The sequence below is a fragment of the Balaenoptera musculus genome, chromosome 1 (genome assembly GCF_009873245.2).
Source record: "Balaenoptera musculus isolate JJ_BM4_2016_0621 chromosome 1, mBalMus1.pri.v3, whole genome shotgun sequence".
Lineage (NCBI taxonomy): Eukaryota > Metazoa > Chordata > Mammalia > Artiodactyla > Balaenopteridae > Balaenoptera > Balaenoptera musculus.
In genome coordinates, this window is record NC_045785.1 from 180,979,882 (window position 1) to 181,004,154 (window position 24,273).

At 38.8% G+C, this 24,273-nt stretch overlaps 1 protein-coding gene across 9 annotated transcripts in view; it reads left to right on the top strand.

Annotated features, from left to right (window-relative positions):
• Positions 1–24,273, top strand: part of NEK7 (NIMA related kinase 7) — a 150,087-nt gene that overhangs the window by 119,814 nt on the left and 6,000 nt on the right. For all 9 annotated transcript variants that reach the window (XM_036848519.1, XM_036848529.1, XM_036848564.1 and 6 more), the window contains one exon: positions 2,623–2,736. In XM_036848519.1, coding sequence (XP_036704414.1) covers positions 2,623–2,736 — 114 coding nt within the window. The remainder of the gene's footprint in view (positions 1–2,622; positions 2,737–24,273) is intronic.

The window sequence follows — 24,273 nt, forward strand, 5'->3', positions numbered from 1 at the left end:
TCCACTAAAGAGATTAAATTTAGCAATGAAAAAGAAAAAGTTCAGTTGAGGTAATAAGCATTTTTTGGGAAGTTTGCTAATTCTTATAGGACCAGCAGACTCCCATGTCAAAACTGAAATAATTCTTCACATTCTGGATTTGCCTTTGAGAGGCAGTGTCCCATTTTTATGTATACTTGAACACCAAAATAAAAATTGTTTCTTTGGACACTCCTCCATTCATGCGTGTTATGTGTCGTGGATGGTTTTGAGTTACAGTATTTAACATGGTAACATTAGTTTTCAGCTCAGCACATTTTCTCAATTGCTCCATGCAGGTGATTGGGAAGAACTAGAATTTTTCTAAGGATTTAATTTACCTTGATGCTGTTATCTCCTTCTGGTTATGTTTTAATAGAATGTCAATAAAAATGCCCAGTAGTTTAGCTTTAAAAAATTGGCCATAGCATCACATCGATATTTTATATTGTATCCCACTAAGAATTTATCATTCACAACGAAGGAGTGGGAAGCCTTTTTTGAAAACGTATTTTAAACTCAGAAAATTAGACTTTCAAATATTCCTGAAACCAAAAAAAAAAAAAAAAAAACTAGCAGTACAGTTTTAATTGATATGCAACAAAGTAGACTTTACTAATTAAAATCAAGATGCTGTGCTTTTGCTACACGGACCTTTACATGGAAAAGTAGGTTTTACACATTTCCTTTATTGTTCAGTGCAGCAATTGCATCCTTCCAGGGTTGTAGGTTGGTGGCTTACAGTTCAGAAAAAAAAGAGAGCTGCCACCAGCCCCAAAGACAGACAGTGGGCTTTCGTCCCTCCAACACCCCCAGAATACTAATCAGGGAAGTCGGACCCTGGAGGTCAGGGAGCAAGTCAATCATTCTCGCGATCGTCTCAGTGTGGAGGATCAAATTAGCCTGAAACATTCAGCTGCTGGGAGGAGAGGGCGAGCAGCTGTCAGGGGCAGCATCGAGATGCACTAATGAACCAGATGAATAGTGCAAAAGCTTGAAAATAAAAACAGGACAGTTGACATTTTTCATCTGTCAAAGCAGGAGATGCATGAAAATATACTATTCCTGTTTAACTCCTTAGGGGACATTCAGATTTTTTTTTTTTTTAACACTGCAGTACTGAGACAAAAGTACTGTAATGAACTCCTGGCACTTGATAATGAATATACGGACGTTTACTTAGGGTTTTTGCAAACACGGAGAGACAATAGTTTATACACACAGTCTATTTTTCAAGGGGGGCATTTTAAAGATTGTGTTTTATCATAAAGTGTCCTCGCATTTCAACAAAACATGTAATTATTATTGTAGCCCCTCTTCTAGAAATTTCCTCTCAAATGGAGTGGAAATTTATATGTTAAGGGACATGCACCTTGTTTGGGGGTTTCTTCTCTTCGTGGGGAACACCTGTTCCTAAGGTGGTTTTGCAGGAGGTCTAGGAAAGGGCTGCCGGGCGGCTCTGCGCTCTGCTTCCCCCCAAGCCCCGCGGTCCAGGCCGGGAAGGAGTTAAGCTCTGCCCGCAGCGGCCCAGACAGATGAGAGCCCTTCGCAGCTCATGCGTCCCCGCCGCCGACGCCCGCCCCGCCGAGGAGCACTGCTCGGCCCAGCGTGTTGCACGCACGCCCGGCCTGTCTGGGGAATGTACACATTGTCCTTCCAAAATCAAACTTATTAGCACATGTAGAAAAGGGTGACTGACTTGGGGGCAGCGTCGTACTCTGTGTTGTAGTCTCGCGCCCGCAGTTCAAAGATTCAGGAGGCGAACATTTTCAATTGAATTTTTAGTTTGTAACCCTGCTAACCGCAGTCCTTGCTCACACCTGAAATCAGGTCAAGTTAGAACCTGGTCTTAAAATAAAGTTAAATTCAATAATGTCTTTTTTAAAGGCATTCATTCTTTGAGTCGTTTTTTTTTTTTTTTTTCTGCATAAAAATCTCATTTGGATGCCTTGAAGTAGCGGCCATGACTCCTAGGGCTTTTGAGCACATTTCGTGTTTTCGAGACATCATCAAAAAAGAAAAGCAGTTCTAATTCATTGTGAACTAGTTGAGGATCAGTTATAACATTCAGACTGAGAAGACATTTTTTATCTCAAAATAACCTTTTCCTACAGAAACTGCCGTGTGAAATAAAATGCTGTGTGTTCTGTTCCCCAAGCCATGGCTAGATTATAATTCAGTTTTAACTTCAGTTTCATTTTTGTTGTATTGTGACCATTACATGGTTGATACATACCATTGATGTCTGTCTAGTCATGAGATATACTAGTTGTTCCTACAGCACTGTATTTACAGAGTCTTAAGTTATTTTGTTATTCTTCTAATACTGTTTTATACTGCATATGTGTGTATGTGTATAAATAATTATATGCTAACCATTTCTCCCTTTTAGGGAAGTTTAAATGTTGAAAATAATAACCAAAAATTGAAGTAAGACTTTTTAGGACTTAATAATTCTCTGAAAAGGGTATTCATGAAACACAAAATGCCTAGAGAACTTTATTTAAAGTATTTGTAATTATCCCCCCCAGTGTAATGTACTAGATGAAATCTCCCGTAAAGTTACCATGTAACTATATCAGTTTCATTGGGAGCATTTTACAGATGGCTGCGTTACAGAGTCCTTTCTATGGCGACAAAATGAACTTGTACTCGCTGTGTAAGAAGATAGAGCAGTGTGACTACCCACCTCTTCCTTCAGATCACTATTCAGAGGAGGTAAGTCCTTTTTCAGTCATGCGTTCATGTTGTTCATTTTGCTGACGTTTGCATTTTATTACAGAATCTTCTTTTATCCATTGATACAAATGACAAGTACAAATGGCAGAAAGAGCACCTTCATTCCGTCTTCCTTCTCTCGGAGGCTTGGCCGTTAGAGAGTTGAGCACAGTTAGTTCATCACGTGGAGGGGAACACAGCACAGCATGTGGTGTGACATTGGCCACTTCCTACGTGGGATGGGAACAGTGGCTGACTACAGCCTCCTGAGCACGGCAGAGGGCAGAATTAATGCCGAAGCCAGGCTCTGGGCGACCAGCATGTCCAGTGGCCCCTCTTAACAGGGTTCCTCCTCATGCCCGTGGTCTCAGAGCAGCACACAGTTGTAACTTTCTCTTCTGGCACCACTTCCTCCCTCCAGCCCATGTTTTCCCGGATTGGAGGCAAACATCTCTCAGCTGCATGCTTCTCAGCCTTATTCTCTCAGCTTTACCCTCCCTCCTTTTACTTTGACAAGACCTGCCCCATCCCCACCTCACTGCTGCAGTCAGATTCCTGTAGGAAACGCTTGTGGTTATCACTGTAGATGTGGTAAAGAGTACATTGGGTAGAACTGAAAATCTTAGAAGACTTTACCTTGTTCAGATCTGAGCTGGATCCTTGCTTGCTTTGGGAACCCACTGAAATGAGTTGTTTGGGCTCCACCCAACATCCAGTTTTTCATTGAACAAAACATCTCCCATTTTTGCCTAATGCATCATGATTTTACCTATATTTAAGGAGGAGATATGCAGAATAGCAGTGTCTCAGGTTAACTAAGTGTGTTCACATAACTCTTTTTGGAAAGCTCACTGGGGACCCACCCAGAGAAACCACTGTTTTAGGACATCTCACCTGCTCGTGAGCAGCAGAGGTTTTGCCCAAGGAAAATGGAAAGGGGCAAAGGAAAAATATGAAACAATTATAATGTTCACCTTTTAGGTGGTCTTGTCACTCTTTCTATGTGAAATGAATGCAGTCGGTTCCAATTTTATATAAGGAAGAGTGAGTCCATGTAACTTGAATAATAAATATCTCTAAAGAATTTTTACCATATGTAAGGCATTTGTGGTCCTAGGATGTTGAAAGTACCTTTTTTTTTTTCCCCTAATAGTTTTGATACTGATAATCAATGACGCTTGGTTTTTTTGTTTCACAGCATTGGTATTCAGGTAATTAGAACAAACTCTTACAAGGCAGTGGTGGTAATTTAGAAGTATTATCTTTATTTGATGTTAATGCTATTATGTTAGCCATTTTTAATTACTATTTTGGGTATAGAATATAAATACGGCACTTCACAAAGCCAACTTCAGAACTCTCGGCCTGGAAATACAGTAGGGTGTGAATAGTCATGCAAAATGATAGCAAGAATGTCAGGGGCCGTCCTTTGTTGTGTCATTCATGCTGTCTTCTTTTTTCCACGAAGCGCATGAATATTTCACATATCTGCATCCTCATCCCCTATTCTTCTTGACTAATTTTCAGACTGTCTGAATTTGCATTTCACATGGTAGCTGATTAGGAGATGCCGAGTGCAGCAGTGAAGCCTCAGCAGGCGGTTGCCATGGTGACCTTCAGCAGGATTTTAATGATGATACCACTAGTGGTTCGTTGAAGTCGGCCTGCCTGCAGGGCTACTTCACTGCAGCTAAGTGTGAAGTTGGATTTGCGGATTCTCAGCCAAGGGGCAAATATCAAAGTCTGGCCCAGATAGAAGAAGGTCTTATGGTTGGGAAAGGAAAATAGATTACACTTTTTTACTTCACTCTATATAGTTACCAGTTTTGAAGAGAGATATAAAGCAAAACATGTTATATGATGTACTTTCCAAAAAAGATAGTACGGTCTCTCCGATTGGTAAAATTTGCTGTTGCACGATGATAAAACTGAAAGCTGTAATGCGTAGGTAAACAGGGAAACTAATTCTTACTGAAGAAATGAGATGTAAAAAATACAGACTAATGATCTTACTTTAATCTGTTCAGTTATGTAGAAAAGTTCTCAGAATAAGAGCTTTGAAATGCAGATGTGCTAATAAATATTTTCTCTCCTTAAGTAGGAACTCAAGTTGTTTGGAAAATAATTATACAGAATTTATGGTAGCAAAAAACATGAACAGACTTCATGCTGCCATACATTAACGGCATCTTATTATTCCTTTATATAGTAGGCTTTTTAGATCTTTTAAAAGTCCAAATTGCCATTTAGCTTTTTTAGTATGGCAAAATTTAGGAAACAATGAAAAGTGAAGTATAAAGTTTTTCAACAGTGAACTTTTAGTTAAAAGCCCAATCCATTAGGTGTCAATTTTATAGCTCAAATGCTAACAGACTCTATATCTGTTGGAAAACTAAACATTTTAAGCAAATTAATTTCCCACCAAATATCTATTTGAAAGCTTACCAAGTTGATTTAGCTACTGCTAAATTTTTAAGGCTCCTGCCCAAAGAGGACACACAGGGAGCATTTCATGAGAATAAAAGGCCTGCCTGCCAACCAGCCTCGATTGATCAGAATCCTGAGGAGCTCTACAAGGTTTATTTCCAGATACAGTCATTCCATTTAGAACAGCTCAGAGTTTAAGAGCTTGGGATTTTTAAATTTCTTATGATCTAAGACATAGATACACTTAAGCATTAAAAACCAAAGCTGAGAAATAGTATCCTTTGGAAAAATAAACCTGTATGTCAGAGATATTTCCTTTTGAATTATGCTGTTGTTATTATGTACAGTTTAGGATTCCAAACTGAATTATCTCAGCTGCACATGAATGATATTAGGAACGTATATATATTTGTAGCTGACTAAAGTATCTTTTTTTATGACTTTTGGTGTTCAGTATTCTTTCCTTTTCTAGTAGTGATCTTATCCATGTAGCAATAGGGAATTACTGTACTTAACAATAAAAATATTGGGTCAAAAAAAAAAAAACAGGTAGATATTTTCCCTGAGATACCTCTTAGTTTTAATTAAACTTAGTATTGTTGGTGATTAAGAAATTAACATCAGTGAAGCAGACATTTATGGGACATTTGCTATGTCCAAGGAGTTGTAGTCCCCACGGCCCCTCGTAGTCTGGTCTGGGCTGAGCCCTTCGGGCGTTCTGATCGCGGTGTACTCTCTTCTTTCCTGAACTCTGCCCATGCAGGTTCTACTAGAAGGCCCATGAGTTTCCATCTTTCTGTGGGTGCTGTTTCCTTGTGTTGAAATGCTCCTTGCCCTGTTCTTTATCGGGCAAACTCATTGTCTCGAGAACAAACCATGGCCGTCATCTCCTGCATAAAGTTATCCTGCTCCCCTTTCTCCACCCCTCAAACCCTCCTCCCTTGGCAGCCACACTGCATTATAATTGTTTCTTTCTTCATTGAGGTAGAGTTGATTTACGGTATTATATAAGTTTCAGGTGTACAACATAGTGATCCACAATTTTTAAAGGTTATACTCCATGTATAAGTATTATAAAATATTGGCTATATTCCCTGTGCTGTGCAATATATCCTTGTAGCTTACTTACTTTATGCATAGTAGTTTGTGCCTCTTAGTCCCCTTTTGTCCCTCCCCCTTCCCCACTGGTAAACCACTCGCTTGTTCTCTGTATCTGTGAGTTTGTTTCTTTTTTGTTATAGCCACGTTTGTTTTCTTTTTTAGATTCTACCTATAAGTGATGATGTACAGTGTTTGTCTTTCTCTGTCTGACTTACTTCACTTAGCATAATACCCTCCAAGTCCACCCATCTTGTTGCAAATGGCAGAATTTCTTTCTTTGTTCTGGCTGAGTCGTATTCCATTGTGTATATGTACCACGTCTTCTCTGCACATGTGACTCCCCACTCCAGACTGTCTGGCTCCTGTAACTGCTTTTTATCTGTGTGTCTCCAGGGCCTGGCACACTAAAAAAGGTTCAGTGGCTGACTGATTGATCAATCAATTGAGCGAATGAGAGAGTGAGATTAAAGGAATAAATGAAAAGAATGAATGAACCAGTTAATGTCAATTGAATGAGTGAATGTTCTTACAGAACTCTCTATGCAGTGAGGAAGAAAATTACTCAAAAGACAGGTCAGAGGTATGATGTTTCCTTTTATTGATGTTACCTGCTATATGATTTTTTTCATTCTTATAAGCAAGCAACATCATATCTGGAATGTCCAATGTCCATTACTAGGAAATAAGGCAAATAGATTTTTTTCCCTTCAGTTTCTATATTTAATTTCTTTGGGACACACTGGAGTAATCATCAGCATCGTGCATTTTCACTGTCGTTCACTGCTTTATCTCAGGAGAATCTAAATTTTGAAAAATAGTGGATAGTTTATTGAAAAGCATTTATATAGAAAGTGTAAAGTGTGGTTCTCTACTGAGTTAGTTCTTTTTGACAGATATCTGAAAATCTGAGCACTAACACAATGTGAAATACAGATTTGTGTCGTTAATTTTTTTTTTAATTAAAAAATCCTAGCATACATAGAGAAGACACAGGAAAGGTTGAAGAGAATTTTGCCTCAGCAGATTGGAAGGAAGTTCTGAAAAGTTGAGTAAAGAGTTTGCAGCTGAAAGTGAAAAATGGAAACGAGTAGAGAGAAGCAGAGTGTCTTCGGGCTGAGAAAACAGAGTAGGGAGAGATAAACTGAAGATTTGAAAACCGTACTTGGAGTGAAAAAGAAACTTAAATGCCTGTATAACATTGGTGAGGTGGTTGAAGCTTTCTAACAAAGTGGACAGTGTTATGATTAGCAGTGCTTGTGGATCTGAACTATTACGGCAAATGCTTATCTCTTTAGTAGTAATTTTACATTTATTATAAGTGACAAAGACTATTTTAGGACACAGTACTTGTGCTTACCTTGTAATTAATATTTTTGAAAACTTGATAATTTAGTAGGTCTTACCACTTCTTTTATAGTTGAAGAAACCAAAATATAGGATTGGAATGAAAATTATTAAACCATTAATCAGTTTTCACATTATTTAATGCCTCTCTTGTTGTACATTAAATTTCTGTTTGTTTTGTGGCTTTATACCTCCAGCCCACAGATAGAAAAATATCAGTTACTATTAAAACTCAGTTAGTTAATGGAGCTACTTCTCGAATATGCAATTATCCTATAAAATATCAATCTAAAAGGTCACATCCAAAGAACTAATGGAGAATGGATGAAATCTCATAAACATTCACCTCCAAAATGATAATCTTTTTTCTTTAATGTTATTAAATAACAATTTTTTTTTTTTTTTACTTTATTACTTCCATTATGATTTCTTCCTTTCTTAGACAATGCCACAGTTCCCCCTCCTCCTTTTTTATGTTTTTTAAGTTAGAGAAATGGAAGGCAGGAGGGAGGGTTTTTCCCAGGAATAGTTCAGTGGTGCACACTGGCAAAGTCTTCCCCACCACTTCACTCAAATGCATAAGAATTTCCAGCATCATTTTCATTATTCTTTTTTTTTTAATTGAAGTGTACTTGATTTACAACATTGTGTTTCAGGTGTACAGCAAAGTGATTCAGTTATATACATATATATTTTTCACATTATTTTCCATTGTAGGTTATTACAAGATATTGAATATAGTTCCCTGTGCTATACAATGGGTCCTTGTTTTTTACCTATTTTATGTATAATAGTTTGTATCTGTTAATCCCAAACTCCTAGTTTATCCCTCCTTCCCCTTCCTCCCTCTCCCTTTTGGTGACCGTACGTTTGTTTTCTCTGTCTGTGATTCCACTTCTGTTTTGTATATAGATTCATTTGTATTATTTTTTAGATTCCACATAGAAGTGACGTATAATATTTGTCTTTCTCTGTCTGACTTACTTCACTTAGTATGATAATCTCCAGGTCCATCCATGTTAGCACAAATGGGATTATTTCATTCTTTTTTATGGCTGAGTAATATTCCATTGTATATATGTACCACATCTTCTTTATCTATTCATCTGTCGATGGACACTTAGGTTGCTTCCATGTCTTGGCTGTTGTAAATAGTGCTGCTATGAACATTGGGGTGCATGTAGCTTTTTGAATTAGACTTTTTTGTCTCTTCCGGATATATGCCCAGGAGTGGGATTGCTGGATCATATGGTAGTTCTATTTTTGGTTTTTTAAGGAACCTCCATACTGTTCTCCATAGTGGCTGCACCAATGTACATTCCCACCAACAGTGTAGGAGGGTTCCCTTTTCTCCACACCCTCTCCAGCATTTGTTATCTGTGGACTTTTTGATGATGCCATTCTGACCAGTATGAGGTGATACCTCATCGTGGCATTTTCATTATTCTTGAGACTAGGTAAGTATTGATTTTTCCGGAGTATTTAAAATATAAGGATTAAAAAGCTTGATCCTTTCTATGCTTGATTATATATGAATAACAAAATAATAATGGTGAATTTTTAGTTGAACTAAACTGATTTCAGGTATTTATAGGTTATTGTAGAGTAACTGTTGTAGAGTATATATTTACATGGCTTTAAATAAAATTGGAATACCTAAATTTTTTCAGCTTCTGAAATCACCATTTTCTTTCACCCACGTAAGAAGTTTCTTGTTAAGGAAGGAAGGTCTGCAGCATTATTCCCATTTTACACGTGAGCAGACAGAGACCCAGAAGTAACAGAGCGAATACTAGACTCCAGGGCACCCCTCACGACATCCACTGCTTGTGCTGCAAGAGCAAAGGAAGCAGCCTGAAGGAGAGTCTCAGGTTTTATGTGAGTGAGTTCTACCCCAGGCTCGTGGGCTCTTCAGTGCTCTCTTTTCTGTCCCCACCCTCACGCACCATGTCACCTGGGTGCCCCTTCCCGGGGGCACCGTGTCTTGGGCAGAGAGGCCGGGTCGCAGCTCCCTCAGAGCACTCCTCTGCCTGGCCTGGCCGCAGCTTGTGGGCCACGCCACACTGAAGGGAAAGAATAAGGAACTTGCACGGAAGGGTTAAGAATGATTTTTACGTATTAGAATATGTGAAAACTACTACATGTATTTCAAATAAGGTATCAGAAGTGTCGATCCATGACATGCTAAACAAAAAATGTTATGGTTTGTTGTAATTTTATTAATGCTTCATTTCCCAAATGTTTACCCTTAAGGAAAGGAGAGGAAAGTACTAAGTGGAAGCCTTAAAAATTATAACTGGCTTTTTAGCCTCACATTTACAGGTAATTTCTGTTTATATTTAAATTCAGAATATGCTTAAAGAAGTTTTTTAAGAAAGTTGAGTCAGTAACAAAAAACATGACCTTTGTTTTAGCTCATAAAAGAGCTACTTTATATAAATAAGAAAAAAAAATGCAAGTGCCAGGTACAGATTATTTTTGCATATTTTGAAGTTAAACTTTTTATTCATTTGACCAGTCTAAATAGTTCTATTTTATAGTTGCTACCTTCACGAATTTTAATACAACTATATAAATTTCCTGGAGTTCTTACCGGAAATTAACCATTGTTATTTAAATTGGTGCTAGAAGACTATTCCTAATACACTGTCCCAAGAATATTAAAATGAGGGACATTATATTATATGGCACAAATAATATTTGGAAGTATATCTGTTTTCACAGATATTTCTCTAGTTCTTATAGTTATGTAATCCAATGCTAAGTGAGATGAGAGTATTTTACTTTAAAATGTAGAATGAGATATCTAATAATATTAAATATAATCTATAACTGTGCCATTATTTATTAAAATTAACTTAACATTGAGTGTTATCTCAAACACTATTAATAACATTTGATTTTCCTTCCTATAAATGGTTTTAGTAAGTTTGAAACTCTCATCATTTATAATATCAATTGACCACCTTACTTAAAGTTGCCATATAACATTAGATCTTTAAGCTTTAAATGTTTCATTTTTGTTTAAAAAATATATTTAAGTAGGCCCTTTGTTCACGTATGCTTCTGAAGTGACACTGGGGACTCGCTCCTTGAAGACGAATCCAAAGTGGTGCCCTATATTTTACGCATCCTGTGGGATCCCGTGAAACCATGTAACTTTCTAAAGACGTTTCACAGTTTTCAGAAGACACTGAATGATTTTCTGTGGAACGGAGCCATAACATTACCTTGTAACGTATCTGTGTAGGAGGGCTTTCCTTTCCCTTCCCTCCCCCCCAAGTCAGTCACTAGTGATGCTTTGGCATATGCATTGGATCTGCCTCCTCATTTTGTATAAACATCTAAAGCTTCGAAACATAGTGCGCGTTAATGTGTTAGACCCACTTTGGGGTGCTAAAATGTGTCCTTGTGTAGATGGAAACTGGGTGTGTCTGGGAGATTGATATACCGTAACTGGTCTCAGAGGGATTAGGATGGGGTGGAAGAGAAGCAGTACCAAGAGCAGGGTCTTTGTTACTCTATCGAGAGTCGTGTCCGTGACCTTACGCCACGATGCACAGAGAGCCCTGTTTTCATCACCTGTACGCAACTGAACTGGATGCTTAAGTGGGTTATCGCCCTGACAACAGTGACTGTTAACACTCTCTTCTTTTAATATTTTTGGTACCAACCTATATGCTTTGATATTTCTTTAGACATATATAGATCAGAATATATTTGCATTTTCTCTGCTTCATTCATTAATTTCCACGTGGCTTATGATTTCATAATCCTTTAGAAATGTTGGAGAGAATTCATTTTATTTTTATTTTATATGCTTTTCCTCCCTTAAATGTTTGTGTTGCTTTTTAAATGTCCCTTAAACATCTGCATTACACAGTTATTTCTTCTCTGATTTTTGTAAAGGCTCCTACATATTCAGACCTTTATTTTTAACTTGTCCTATAAAACAATTTAAAAACAACAACAAAGTACATGTTTTTACAAACATGTAAAGTAATGCAAACTAAACAATTTTCTCGGGGTACCGTAAACCATGAAATGTCTCTTTTACATACTCCTGTTTATTTTTATTAATGTAATATCTACTGATTTTGGAGTTATTTCTATAAAGTAATAAATGGAAAGCTAATTCCCTCAATTTAAACACAAAATTTTTTTGAGCAAGTGATTGCCTGACAATATTATTAGAAATTAAAGCCTGACATATAGGAATATATATAAAATTCTTAAAGTGATTATATGAACATATGTCTTCCTTGAATGTAGTTAATAACGTAGTACTTAGAATCATCTCAAACTGTTATATAGTTGTTCAGGATTTTTAAGGTAATTTCTTCCAGAGGTTTGCAGGAACTGTTTTTTTTTTTAAATGTAAGACTAATACTGAGGGAGATCACTAAGATAATTATTTCTTTTTGATTATGTAATGTCTGACTGATAGAAAACTTAGAGGCATTTTTTTTATGATTAATCATGTCACTGTGTAAATTCATAACCTGATATAAAAAAATTGTTCCCTGTGAAAATTCAAGTACATTTTCTTTGGAGGGAGTCACATTAGAATATAGGAACAACATAAGAGATGGTATTAGGGTTGAACAGTCATTAATTAGAGGAAGAGAAAAAACCCTTACCTTTGCTAGACAGTCTCCAACTTTTTAGTTGTTAAATAGCTAAACTGGGTCCATGGCCATTTGTAATATAAAAGTAGTAAGTTATTTGTTGTGATTTTTTTTCTCCCCTTGCTTTGCCAAAAGACTATTGCAACTGATTTCCCCCCCACTAGTTTAATATGTCTATTTAGATGTATCTTTAGAACAACCAATAGTTATATCAGAGAAAACTCTATCAAAGTTAAGAATTCGGGCCTATATAAATCTCCCATAACATGTTTACAATCCACCATTTTTCTAAAAGGATTTGAGATAACTTACAATAAAAGACACGACTTACAGGTTATTAAAATAGAACAGAAGTCCAACTCAGGACCAAGGAGAGAAGGGGCATGTACATACACCTTGCCTCCCAGCCAACAGAGCCGCTGAGGCAGATCTGTGCATTTCTGTCATGGCTCTGCGGAAAACAGTAAGCAAATCGTTTCTGTGTTTAAGGAGCAAGTGTACCTGTTCTTCAGAGAGAACAGAGTTTTCTCCTACTAAGTTGTGATAGGAGTATCTCCTGTAAGGGTCTGTGAGTGATATACCGGCATTGTCTTACACAGCAATTACACAATAAATACCTAAGTGATTTTTGGTAAAAGCCAAAGGCAAGCATTAAAGCATGGTTTTGGAAAGGTGCTTTAGCAGCAGGATGAACCAGTGTGCTCCCACCATGCAGCCTCCTGGTGGCCTAATTTGATTAAAGGGTACATCATAGATGATCCAAAGTTATAAGGGTGAATTGTATTCCTTACCAGGTCTTCTCTAAATTTTCATCCTCTTAGCAGGTTTGATAGGAGCTGTGTAGCACACATCTCAGTACTCTCTGAGTTCACATTTTTTGAAGAGTCCAGTCTTTGAATATTCAGTACACCATTATGTATTCCTTGACAGAGACCTGCAGTGATAGGTTCTATTCTGCTGATTTACTTAAGGGAAAGCAAGCAGCAAGTCAGGCTGACACCTTTGTTCAAAGCTGAAGCATCTCACCACTCTGCTCACCAGTTGGAAGTCAGACCAGCCTCTGAGTACCTGAATAAAGTACCTGAGATGTTAGTTTCTCTACTCTGGAGGACCACCTGTTATCACCCAGTAACCACCATTCCCTGTCAGAACCCTGTAACCCATCTCTCTTGATTGGAACTCAGATATACCTTAACCCACGTGACATCACTTTCTAGTGGTAATGATTTGAAATTAAACCATTGAGTGTTACTGGATGATCAGTATGTGTGGGAAGCTGTATCAGGCATCATCATGAGGGATCCAGAGCAAAAGGCCAAGCTGGTAAAAGGACGCAAGCTCTCAGTGGAGGAGTGTTCCAGTACCGTAGTGGTGGAGACTGTGACAGGAACAGTGCGTCTTCTCAGTCAGTAGGACTCAGCTGGTGATTGTTGGGCAGGGGGGCAGGAAGTGTGATGAGGGTCTGTACAAATTTCAGATTCTGGCTTCAGAAATGGGAGGCACTGCCCAAGACAGGAAGAACTGGTCTGGGGAGATGAAGAATAAGATCTCAGTTCTGAACACGTTTCACATGAGGTGTTAACGTCTGTATGGGTAGATGTGTTCAGAGGGCAGTGGTGGGGCGGGTGCATGGATGGGGCCCCTGAGGAGGTCTGGTGACCCTCGGTGCGCGGCAGTGGCTGCAGCACAGAAGAAGATGACGCAGGATAAGAAGGCGGGGGGAAGAGGGAAAAGGGGTAAGGAAAGCGCTTTGGGGCCCACCAGCACTGGAGGGATTGTCAGAGGATGACAAACCTTAAACCTACAAAGAAAATTAGAAGGAAAAGTCCGAGAAGCTGGAGGAGAACCAGCAAGGTGTCAGGGAGCCAGGGGAGGAGGGACTTGCAGCCAGGGCACGGCGGGCCGTCAGCCTGGCAGGAAGGAGGAGGAGGAGGCCGTTAGATGTAGCGCCTGCACACGCCGCCCGCCTCGGCCAGGGTGGGGCAGTGCGCTGCCGCTGGGGGTGAGGGCCCGAAAAGGAGGCTGCACGGGCTCAGGAACTCGAGGTAGTGAGTTCAGATTCTATTCACCCTTGAGCTTAGTTTTAGAGCAAATAAATGAGGTGCAGCAGCAGTTAGGAGGAGTTCCGTGGACAGACTTAACTGTACTTACATACTGTGGTGAAGGAATCCGCAGATGAGGAGAGACTGAAACTTTAGAAGAATAACAGACTCAACATTCACTCATTAAATATTCATGCAGAGCCACCTGAGTCCTAGTTACTGATGTGCAAAGTTCAGATTCTGGAAGAGATTCCAGTGACAGAATTGAGAAGAGAAAAAACGATTCTTCTGATGCTGAAAGAACAGGTGACGTGGCTCAGGTGAAGATGCCGAAGAAGCGTGAGTCTCATAGTCTTGAGACACACGCTCAGTATCACAGAATATTGAGTAGAGTTCCCTGTGCTATACAGTAGGTCCTTGTTGGTTATCCATTTTAATGTCAATCCCAAACTCCCAATTTATCCCTCCCCCCACCATTCCCCCCAGTAACCATAAGTTTTCTAAGTCTGTGAATCTGTTTCTGTTTTGTAAATAAGTTCATTTGTATCGTTTTTTTCTTAGATTCTGCATATAAGCAGTATCATATGATATTTGTCTTTTTCTGTCTGACTTCCCTTAGTATGATAATCTCCAGGTCCATCCATGTTGCTGCAGATAGTATCATTTCATTCTTTTTTATGGCTGAGTAATATTCCATTGTATATATATGTACCACATCTTCTTTATCCATTGATCTGTCAATGAACATTTAGGTTGCTTCCACGTCCTGGCTATTGCAGATAGTGCTGCAGTGAACATTAGGGTGCATGGATCTTTTTGAATTATGGTTTTCTCCAGATACATGCCCAGGAGTGGGATTGCTGGATCATATGGGAGCTCTATTTTTTGTTTTTCAAAGAACCCCCATAATGTTCTCCATGGTGGCTGCACCAATTTATATTCCCAGAAACACTGTAGGAGGGTTCCCTTCTCTCCACACCCTCTCCAGCATTTATTGTTTATAGAATTTTTGATGATGACCATTCTGACTGCTGTGAGGTGATATCTCATTTGATTTGCATTTCTCTAATGTTAGTGATGTTGAGCATCCTTTCATGTGCCTCTTGGCCATCTGTATGTCCTCTTTGGAGAACTGTCTGTTTATATCTTCTGCCCATTTTTTGATAGGGTTGTTTTTTTTGTTTTCGACATTGAGCTGCATGAGCAGTTTGTAAATTTTGGAGATTAATCCTTTGTCAGTCGCATTGTTTGCAAATATTTTCTCCCATTCTGGGGTTTTCTTTGCTGTGCAAAAGCTTTTGAGTTTAATTAGATCCCATTTGTTTATTTTTGTTTTTATTTCCATTACTCTGGGAGAAGGATCAAAAAAGATATTGCAGCAATTTATGTCAGAGAGTGCTCTATGTTATGCTCTAAGAGTTTTATAGTATCTGGTTTTACATGTAGGTCTTTGGTCTATTTTGAGTGTATTTTTCTGTGTGGTGTTAGACAATGTTCTAATTTCATTCTTTTACATGTAGCTGTCCAGTTTTCCCAGCACCACTTATTGAAGAGGCTGTCTTTTCTCCATTGTATATTCTTGCCTCCTTTGTCACAGATTAGGTGACCATAGGTGCATGAGTTTATCTTGGGACTTTCTGTCTTGTTGCATTGATCTGTATTTCTGTTTTTGTGCCAGTACCATACCGTTTGGATGACTGTAGCTTTGTAGTATAATCTGAAGTCAGGGTGCCTGATTCCTCCAGCTCCATTTTCTTTCTCAGGATTGTTTTGGCTATTTGGGGTCTTTTGTGTCTCCATACAAATTTAAAAAAATTTTTGTTCTAGTTCTGTGAAAAATGCCATTGGTAGTTTGATAGGGATTGCATTGAATCTGTAGATTGCTTTGGGTAGTATAGTCATTTTCACAATATTGATTCTTCCAGTCCAAGAACATGATATATCTTTCCATCCGTTTGTGTCATCTTCTGTTTCTTTCAGCAGCATCTTATAGTTTTCAGAGTACAGGTCTTTTGCCGCCTTAGGTAGGTTTATTCCTAGGTATTTTGTTGTTTTTGATGTGCTGGTAAATGGGACTGTTTCCTGGGTTTCTTTTTTGGATCTTTTGTTGTTAGTGTATAGAAATGCAACAGATTTCTGTGTATTAATTTTGTATTCTGCCACTTTGCCGAATTCATTGATGAGCTCTAGTAGTTTTCTGTTAGCGTTTTTAGGATTTTCTATGTAGACAATCATGTCATCTGCAGACAGTGACAGTTTTACCCCTTCTTTTCCAGTTTGGATTCCTTTTATTTCTTTTTCTGCTCTGATTGCTGTGGTTAAGACTTCCAAAACTATGTTAAATAAAAGTGGTGAGCAAGAGTGGACATCCTTGTCTTGTTCCTGATCTTAGGGGAAATGCTCTCAGCTTCTCTCCATTGAGTATGATGTTAGCTGTGGTTTTGCCAAATACGACCTTCATTATGTTGAGGTATGTTCCCTTTATGCCCATTTTCTGGAGAGTTTTTATCATAAATGGATGTTGATTTTTACCAAAAGCTTTTCCTGCCTCTATTGACAGGAGCATATGGTTTTTATTCTTCAGTTGGTTGATGATGGATTCACGTGGATTGGTTCACATGGATTCACATGGATTGATATGCAGACCTTGAAAATTCCTTGCATGCCTGGGATACCCCCGTTGATCATGGTGTATGATCCTTTTAATGTACTGTTGGAGTTGGTTTGCTAGTATTTTGTTGAGGATTTTTGCATCTGTGGTCATCAGTGATACTGGCCTGGAATTTTCTTTTTGTGTGATATCTTTGTCTGACTTTGGTGTCAGGGTGATGATGGCCTCATAGAGTTCGGAAGTATTTCTTCCTCTGCAAATTTTTTGAATAGTGTTGGAAGGGTAGGTAGTAACTCTTTTCTAAATGTTTGATAGAATTCGGTTGTTCAGTTGTGAAGCCATCTGGTCCTGGACTTTTGCTTATTGGGAGTTTTTTAATCACAGTTTCAATTTCAGTACTTGTGATTGGTCTGTTTATATTTTCAATTTCTTCCTGGTTCAGTCTTGGGAGATTATACCTTGCTAAGAATTTGTCCATTTCTTCTAGGTTGTCCATTTTATTGGCATGAAGTTGCTGGTAGTTGTCTCTTAGAGTCCTTTTTATTTCTGTGGTGTCCGTTGTAACTTCTTTTTCATTTCTAATTTTATTGATTTGAGCCCTCTCCCTTTTTTTCATGATGAATCTGGCTAAAGGTTTATCAATTTTGTTTATTATCTTTTCAAAGAACCAGCTTTTTAGTTTCATTGATCTTTGCTATTGTTTTGTTTCTATTTCATTTATTTCTGCTCTGATCTTTATGATTTCTGTCCTTCTGCTAACTTTGTGTTTTGTTTGTTCTTCCTTCTCTAGTTCCTTTAGGTGTAAGGTTAGATCGTTTATTTGAGATTTTTCTTGTTTCCTGAGGTAAGCTTGTATTTCTATAAACTTCCCTCTTAGAACTGCTTTTACCTCATGCTTTCGTTTTCATTTGTCTCTAGGTATTTTTGGATTTCCTCTTTGATTTCTTCAGTGGTTGTTTAGTAGCATAATGTTTAGCCTCCGTGTGTTTATGTTTTTTACAGTTTTTTTCTTGTATTTGATTTCTAATCTCATAGCATTGTGTTCTGAAAAGATGCATGATATGATTTCAATTTTCTTAAATTTACTGAGGCTCATTTTGTGGCCCAGTATGTGATCTATCCTGGGGAGTGTTCCATGCGCACTTGAAAAGAATGTGTATTCTGCTGCTTTTGGATGGAATGCTTTATAAATGTCAAGTAAGTACATCTGGTCTAATGTGTCATTTAAGGCCTGTGTTTCCTTATTAATTTTCTGTCTTGAAGATTTGTCCATTGATGAAAGTGGAGTATTAAATTTCCCCACTATTTTTGTGTTACTGTCGATTTCTCCTTTTATGGCTGTTAGTATTTGCCTTATATATTGAGGTGCTCCTATGTTGGGTGCATATATATTTATAATTGTTCTATCTTCTTCTTGGATTGATCCCCTGATCACTATGTAGTGTCCTTCTTTGTCTCTTGTAACATTCTTTATTTTAAAGTCTGTTTTGTCTGATATGAGTATAGCTACTCCAGCTTTCTTTTGATTTCCATTTGCATGGAATACCTTTCTCCATCCCCTCACTTTCAGTCTGTATGTGTCCCTAGGTCTGACGTGGGTCTCTTGTAGACAGCATATATACGGGTCTTGTTTTTGTATCCATTCAGCCAGTCTGTGTCTTTTGGTTGGAGTGTTTAATCTGTTTATGTTTAAGGTAATTATTGACATGTATGTCCTTATTGCCATTTTGTTGTTTTGGGTTTGTTTTTGTAGGTCTTTTTTCTTCCCTTCCTCTTTTGTTCTCTTCTCTTGTAATTTGATGACTAACTTTAGTGTTGTGTTTGGATTCCTTTTTGTTTTTTTGTGTGTGTATCTATTGTAGATTTTTGTTTTGTGGTTACCGTGAAGTTTTGATATAGCAGTCTTTATATAAACAGATTATTTTAAGTTGCTTGTCTTTTAATTTCAAATGCATTTCCAATATCCTGCATGTGTACCTTCTCACGATTGCTGGTTTTGATATCATATTTCTGTGTGGATGATTTCCTACCTTTACTGTATGTTTGCCTTTACTGGTGAGCTTTTCCATTCATAATATCCTTGTTTCTAGTTGTGACCTTTTCTTTTCCGCCTAGAGAAGTTCCTTTAGCATTTGTTGCAAAGCTGGTCTGGTGGTGCTGGATTCTCTTAGCTTTTGCTTGTCTAAAAGCTTTTGACTTCTTTGTCAAATCTGAATGAGGGCCTTGCTGGGTAGAGTATTCTTCTTTGTAGGTTCTTCCCTTTCATCACTTTAAATATATCATGCCACTCCCTTCTGGCCTGCAGAGTTTCTGTTGAAAAATCAGCTGATAACCTTATGGGAGTTCTCTTGTATGTTATTTTTTGCTTTTCACTTCTTACTTTCAATATTTTTTTCTTTGTCTTTAATTTTTGTCAGTTTGATTACTGTGTGTCCTGGCATGTTTCTCCTTGGGTTCATCCTGCCTGGGACTCTCTGCACTTCCTCGACTTGGGTGACTGTTTCCTTTACCATGTTAGGGAAGTTTTCAGCTATAAGCTCTTCAAATATTTTCTCAGGTCCTTTCTCTCTCTCTCTCTTCTCCTTCTGAGACCCCTATAATGCGAATGTTGGTGCATTTAATGTTGTCCCAGAGGTCTCTTAGAGCATCTTCATTTCTTTTCATTCTTTACTCCTTATTCTGTTCTGCAGCAGTGATTTCCACCATTCTGTCTTCCAGGTTACTTATCTGTTCTCCCTCAGTTACTCTGCTATTGTTTCCTTCTAGCATATTTTTCATTTCAGTTATTGTATTGTTCATCTCTGTTTGTTTGTTCTTTAGTTCTTCTAGGTCTTTGTTAAACATTTCTTGTATCTTCTCAATCTGTGCCTCCATTCTTTTTCCAAGGTCGTGGATCATCTTTACTCTCATTACTCTGAATTCTTTTTTGTGTTGATTTCCTATCTCCACTGAGTTTGTCTTCTGGGGTTCTATCTTGTTCCTTTTTCTGGGACATAGTCTACTGCCTTCTCATTTTGTCTTACTTTCTGTGATTGCAGTTTCCATTCTGCAGGCTGCAGGGTTGTAGTTCTTGTTTCTGCCATCTGCCCCCCTAGTGGATGAGGCTGATCTAAGAGGCTTGTGCAGGCTGCCTGGTGGGAGGGACTGGTTCCTGCCCACTGGTGGGTGGAGCCTGGTCTTTTCCCTCTGGTGGGCAGGGCCATGTCAAGGGGTGTGTTTAGCAGGCAGCTGTGGCCTCTGGAAGACTTTCTGCTGATGGGTGGCGCTGTGGTCCCGCCCTGTTGGTCATTTGGCCTGAAGCATCCCAGCACTGGAGCCTATAGGCTATTGGGTGGAGCCAGGTCTTGGTGAGAAAATGGTGGCCTTCAGGAGTGCTCATGCCAATGAGTACTTGCCAGAACTGCCGCTGTCAGTGTCTTTTTCCCCACAGTGAGCCAAAGCCACCCCCCACCTTCGCAGGAGACCCTCCGATACCAGCAGGTAGGTCTGGCCCAGACTCATATGAGGTCACTGCTTTTTCCCCTGGTTCTGGTGTGCACGAGACCTTATGTGTGCCTTCCAAGTGTGGAGTTTGTTTCCCTAGTCCTGTGGAATTCCTGTGATCAAACCCCACTGGCCTTCAAAGCCAGATGCTCTGGGGGTTCCTCCTCCTGTTGCCAGACACCCAGGCTGGGGAGCCTGACATGGGGCTCAGAACTTTCACTCCTCTGGGAAAACCTCTGTGATATAATTATTTCCAGTTTGTGTCCCACCCACCTAGCGGGTATGGGATTTGATTGTATTGTGATGGCGCCCCTCCTTCCGTCTCGTTGTAGCTTCTTCCTTGTGTTTGGATGTAGGATATCTTTTTTGATAGGTTCCAGAATTTTTTTCTCAATGGTTGTTCAGCAGTTAGTTGTGATTTTGGTGTTTTCATAAGACGAGGTGAGCTTACATCCTTCTACTCTGCCATCTCGTCTCCACCCCCCGGAAGAATCTTTATGAGAAGATAAACCACGTATCTGAAGGAGATTGAGCCACATAAACGGGGAGGAAAAAGCGAGTGGTGGGTTGTCCTGGCTCCATCTGCCGTGGGGTTCTGCTTCGCCTGGTGTCCCTGTGAAGCCTGTCCCTCTGCTCACGCTGCTCAGCCACCTCTCCGTTTCCCCCACTCTTGGTCCCTTCCCCTTTCGATCACTTCTGGCTCTCGTCTTCCACCCGGGGAGCCAGAGAGCCTGTCTCCTTCAGCTGCACCTGCACTGGTCTGTCTGTAATCCTCATGGCGGGAGCATGTGAGGGCCAAGCATTTGCTACAGTAGGTTGGAAAGTTCACCCTATTCTGAATTACTATGCAGGAAAAGTGAGGTTTCTTGACTAGCCTGAAGGGTGCAGCAGTTTCATTCAGTCAAAAAATGGCTATTGCATCTGCTTGTATCTTGGTTAAATAGAATTAATTTTGGTACCACAGTTATCCTTTCTGCTCCTTTTATCATTTTCATCTCTAAACAAAATTTCTGACAACTAGGTGACGTGTTAGAAAACATTGTCTTTTTAAATATAAGTATCGTTATAAATAGTTTTCCTACTGTTTTCTATATTGTGTATAACTGGATGTATTTGCTTTTATTTTAATGGGTAAAATGCCAACCTCTTTCTGATTTAAATCTCTCTTAGATCACCAGAGTAAGATGCCTTGTGTACGGCCATACCCCTTAGAATGTTGAATACTATCCTCTGCACCATTGCAAAGAATAGAAATTGAAATCCTCAGACCCTCCCAGTGGGTCTACCATTAACCGTCAGCGTTGTTGAACTTCTAGATGTGAAGTTGTGTCATTAAACTTCATTCTGGTAGAATCATATAACCTAGGGGCTAGAACTAGAAGAATCCTTATAGGTTATCTATTCCAGCCTCCTCCTTGAATAGATGAAGAAATAAACCTCGGGAGACAGTGCCTTACCTCAGGGCACAGGGCTGCAGGTGCCTTGAGCGAGCCTGGCTTTCACAGCCCCGTCCGTCTCCTCCCCTCCTCTCCCCTCCCCTCCCCTGGGGGCCTCCTTCCACACACCTTCTTTCCAGCTGACTTTTCTCACTGGTAGTGGCCTTCTTCGTCGCACTGCTAACAGACTCAGCCCAGATTTTATCACCAGCTTCTGTTTCCTCCAGATGAAAAAAATCTTCACGGTGGAAGTTGAGGACTGTGAAGAAATTACAGTAATTTGATAATTTAAGTGCTTTTATACTGGCGAAAAAGAGTTAATTCAAGTGTTCAGAATATCTGAATAACTTCTAAAGATATACTTAAATGCTAAAGAATCTGGTTCTTCCTCTTGATTTGGCTTGTCATCTGAGAAAGACCAGATTACGAAGACGCGTGTTTTCATAAACTCTGGCACTTAGAATTAAGAATAAAATTCTGTATTCTTCACTCATTGGCTATAGGATCAGATGGAAGGATATTTTCTTAATTTGTCGAAATGTGCTTTTTTCTGTGATGTATTGGGTTCTCCAAAAAGTGCCTTCAGTTTTTAAGTAAAAATAAAAGACACATTTTTCATTTTCACCAACAACTTTATCAAACAACGTATTCACCCTTTTGTTCCACTACCTTCTGCCAATTTTCAGGCAACTTCATAATTCCATCTTCCCAAAACTTTTTATGTTTTTGGGTAAAGAACTGTTCCAGGTGCCTTTTACAGTCTTCTGGGGAATTGAAATTTTTTCCATTAAGAGAATTTTGTAAAGACAGAAATAAATGGAAATCCGAAGGTGCAATGTCTGGTGAATATGGTGGATGAATCAGAACTTTCCAGCCAAGCTGTAACAGTTTTCGCCTGGTCGTCAAAGAAACATGCGGTCTTGCGTTATCGTGATGGAAGATTATGTGTTTTCTCTTGACTAATTCCAGACACTTTTTGTCGAGTGCTGCTTTCAGTTGGTCTAACTGGGAGCAGTACTTGTTGGAATTAATCATTTGGTTTTCCAGAAGGAGCTCATAATAGAGGACTCCCTTCCAATCCCACCATATACACAACATCACCTTCTTTGGATGAAGACCGGCCTTTGGTGTGGTTGGTCTGTTCCATTCCACATTGTTGTACAGCATCCACTTTTCATCGCCTGTCACAATTTGTTTTAAAAATGGAATGTTTTCATTACGTTTAAGTAGAGAATTGCATGTGGAAATACTGTCAAGAAGGTTTTTTTCACTTAACCGATGTGGAACCCAAACATCAAAGCAATTCACATAAGCAAGCTGGTGCAGATGATTTTCAGCCTTTGATTTGGATATTTTGAGTATGTTGGCTATCTCCCGCATGGTGTAACGTTGATTGTTCTCAATTAGTGTCTTGAGTTGATTGCTATCAACTTCAACTGGCCTACCCGACCATGGAGTATCATTCAGTGAGAAATCTCCAGCACCAAACTTTGCAGACCACTTTTGACACATTCGATCAGTCACAACACCTCCATACACTGCAAAAATGTTTTTGTGCGTTTCAGTTGCATTTTTACCTTCCTTGAAATAATAAAGCATAATATGCTGAAAATGTTGCTTTTTTTCTTCCATCTTCAATACTAAAATGGCTACACAAAGATTTACCAACTTTGATAAGTCTTTTCTTAAATGCACGCTGATATGACAGGTGTCACATACAATCTAACAAAATTGTTTTGAATGAAGTTAAAGACAACTAAGTGCTACTAGAGCCATCTTATGCAGAAAACCAAACGAACCTTTTGGCCCGCCCAATAAATAAGTAAACCTCAGTCCTCTCATCTATAAAATGAGGGTATAAGTACTACTTCATACAGTTGAGAATTAGAATACTATTTGTTACTTAGCTTGCCTTTAATTTATTATTCTTAGTTTGGAGGAGTGCTTTTACTTTAAAACTAGTAAAAACTTTATATATATATACAAATATATAAATTGGTTTATGATAAATGTATGTGATAGCCATTTATCCTAATTTCCTTGTATAAATTTAGATATATAGTAAGCTATTAAAATTTAAACTTACTATCAAGGCTATTGTAGTAAACTCTAGATCAAATAAATGTGTAGAGATCTTCAGTTAATTTGGAGACTTAGAGTTTAAAACTTACTGTCTTTCATGACTTCTGTCTTCTGATTAAACTTCTTTGAAAGATCATAAGATCATTGTAAAGCCTCTGATTATGGAGAATGCTCCTTGCTTGACATTAACACTCACCAATGAATATACTTCTTAGATCCTTCAACTAATTGTGAAGTCATTGACAGCGGTCACATTTATTTCCAGCCAAATAAACATTTAGCAGAACACTTACCCTGTAAGTCTATAGCTGTTCAAAGTATGTTCCTTGTTACTGTCCGACCAGAGTGGTTTCCTGAAGCAGGTTGTCTTTTCTGTCTTTGCA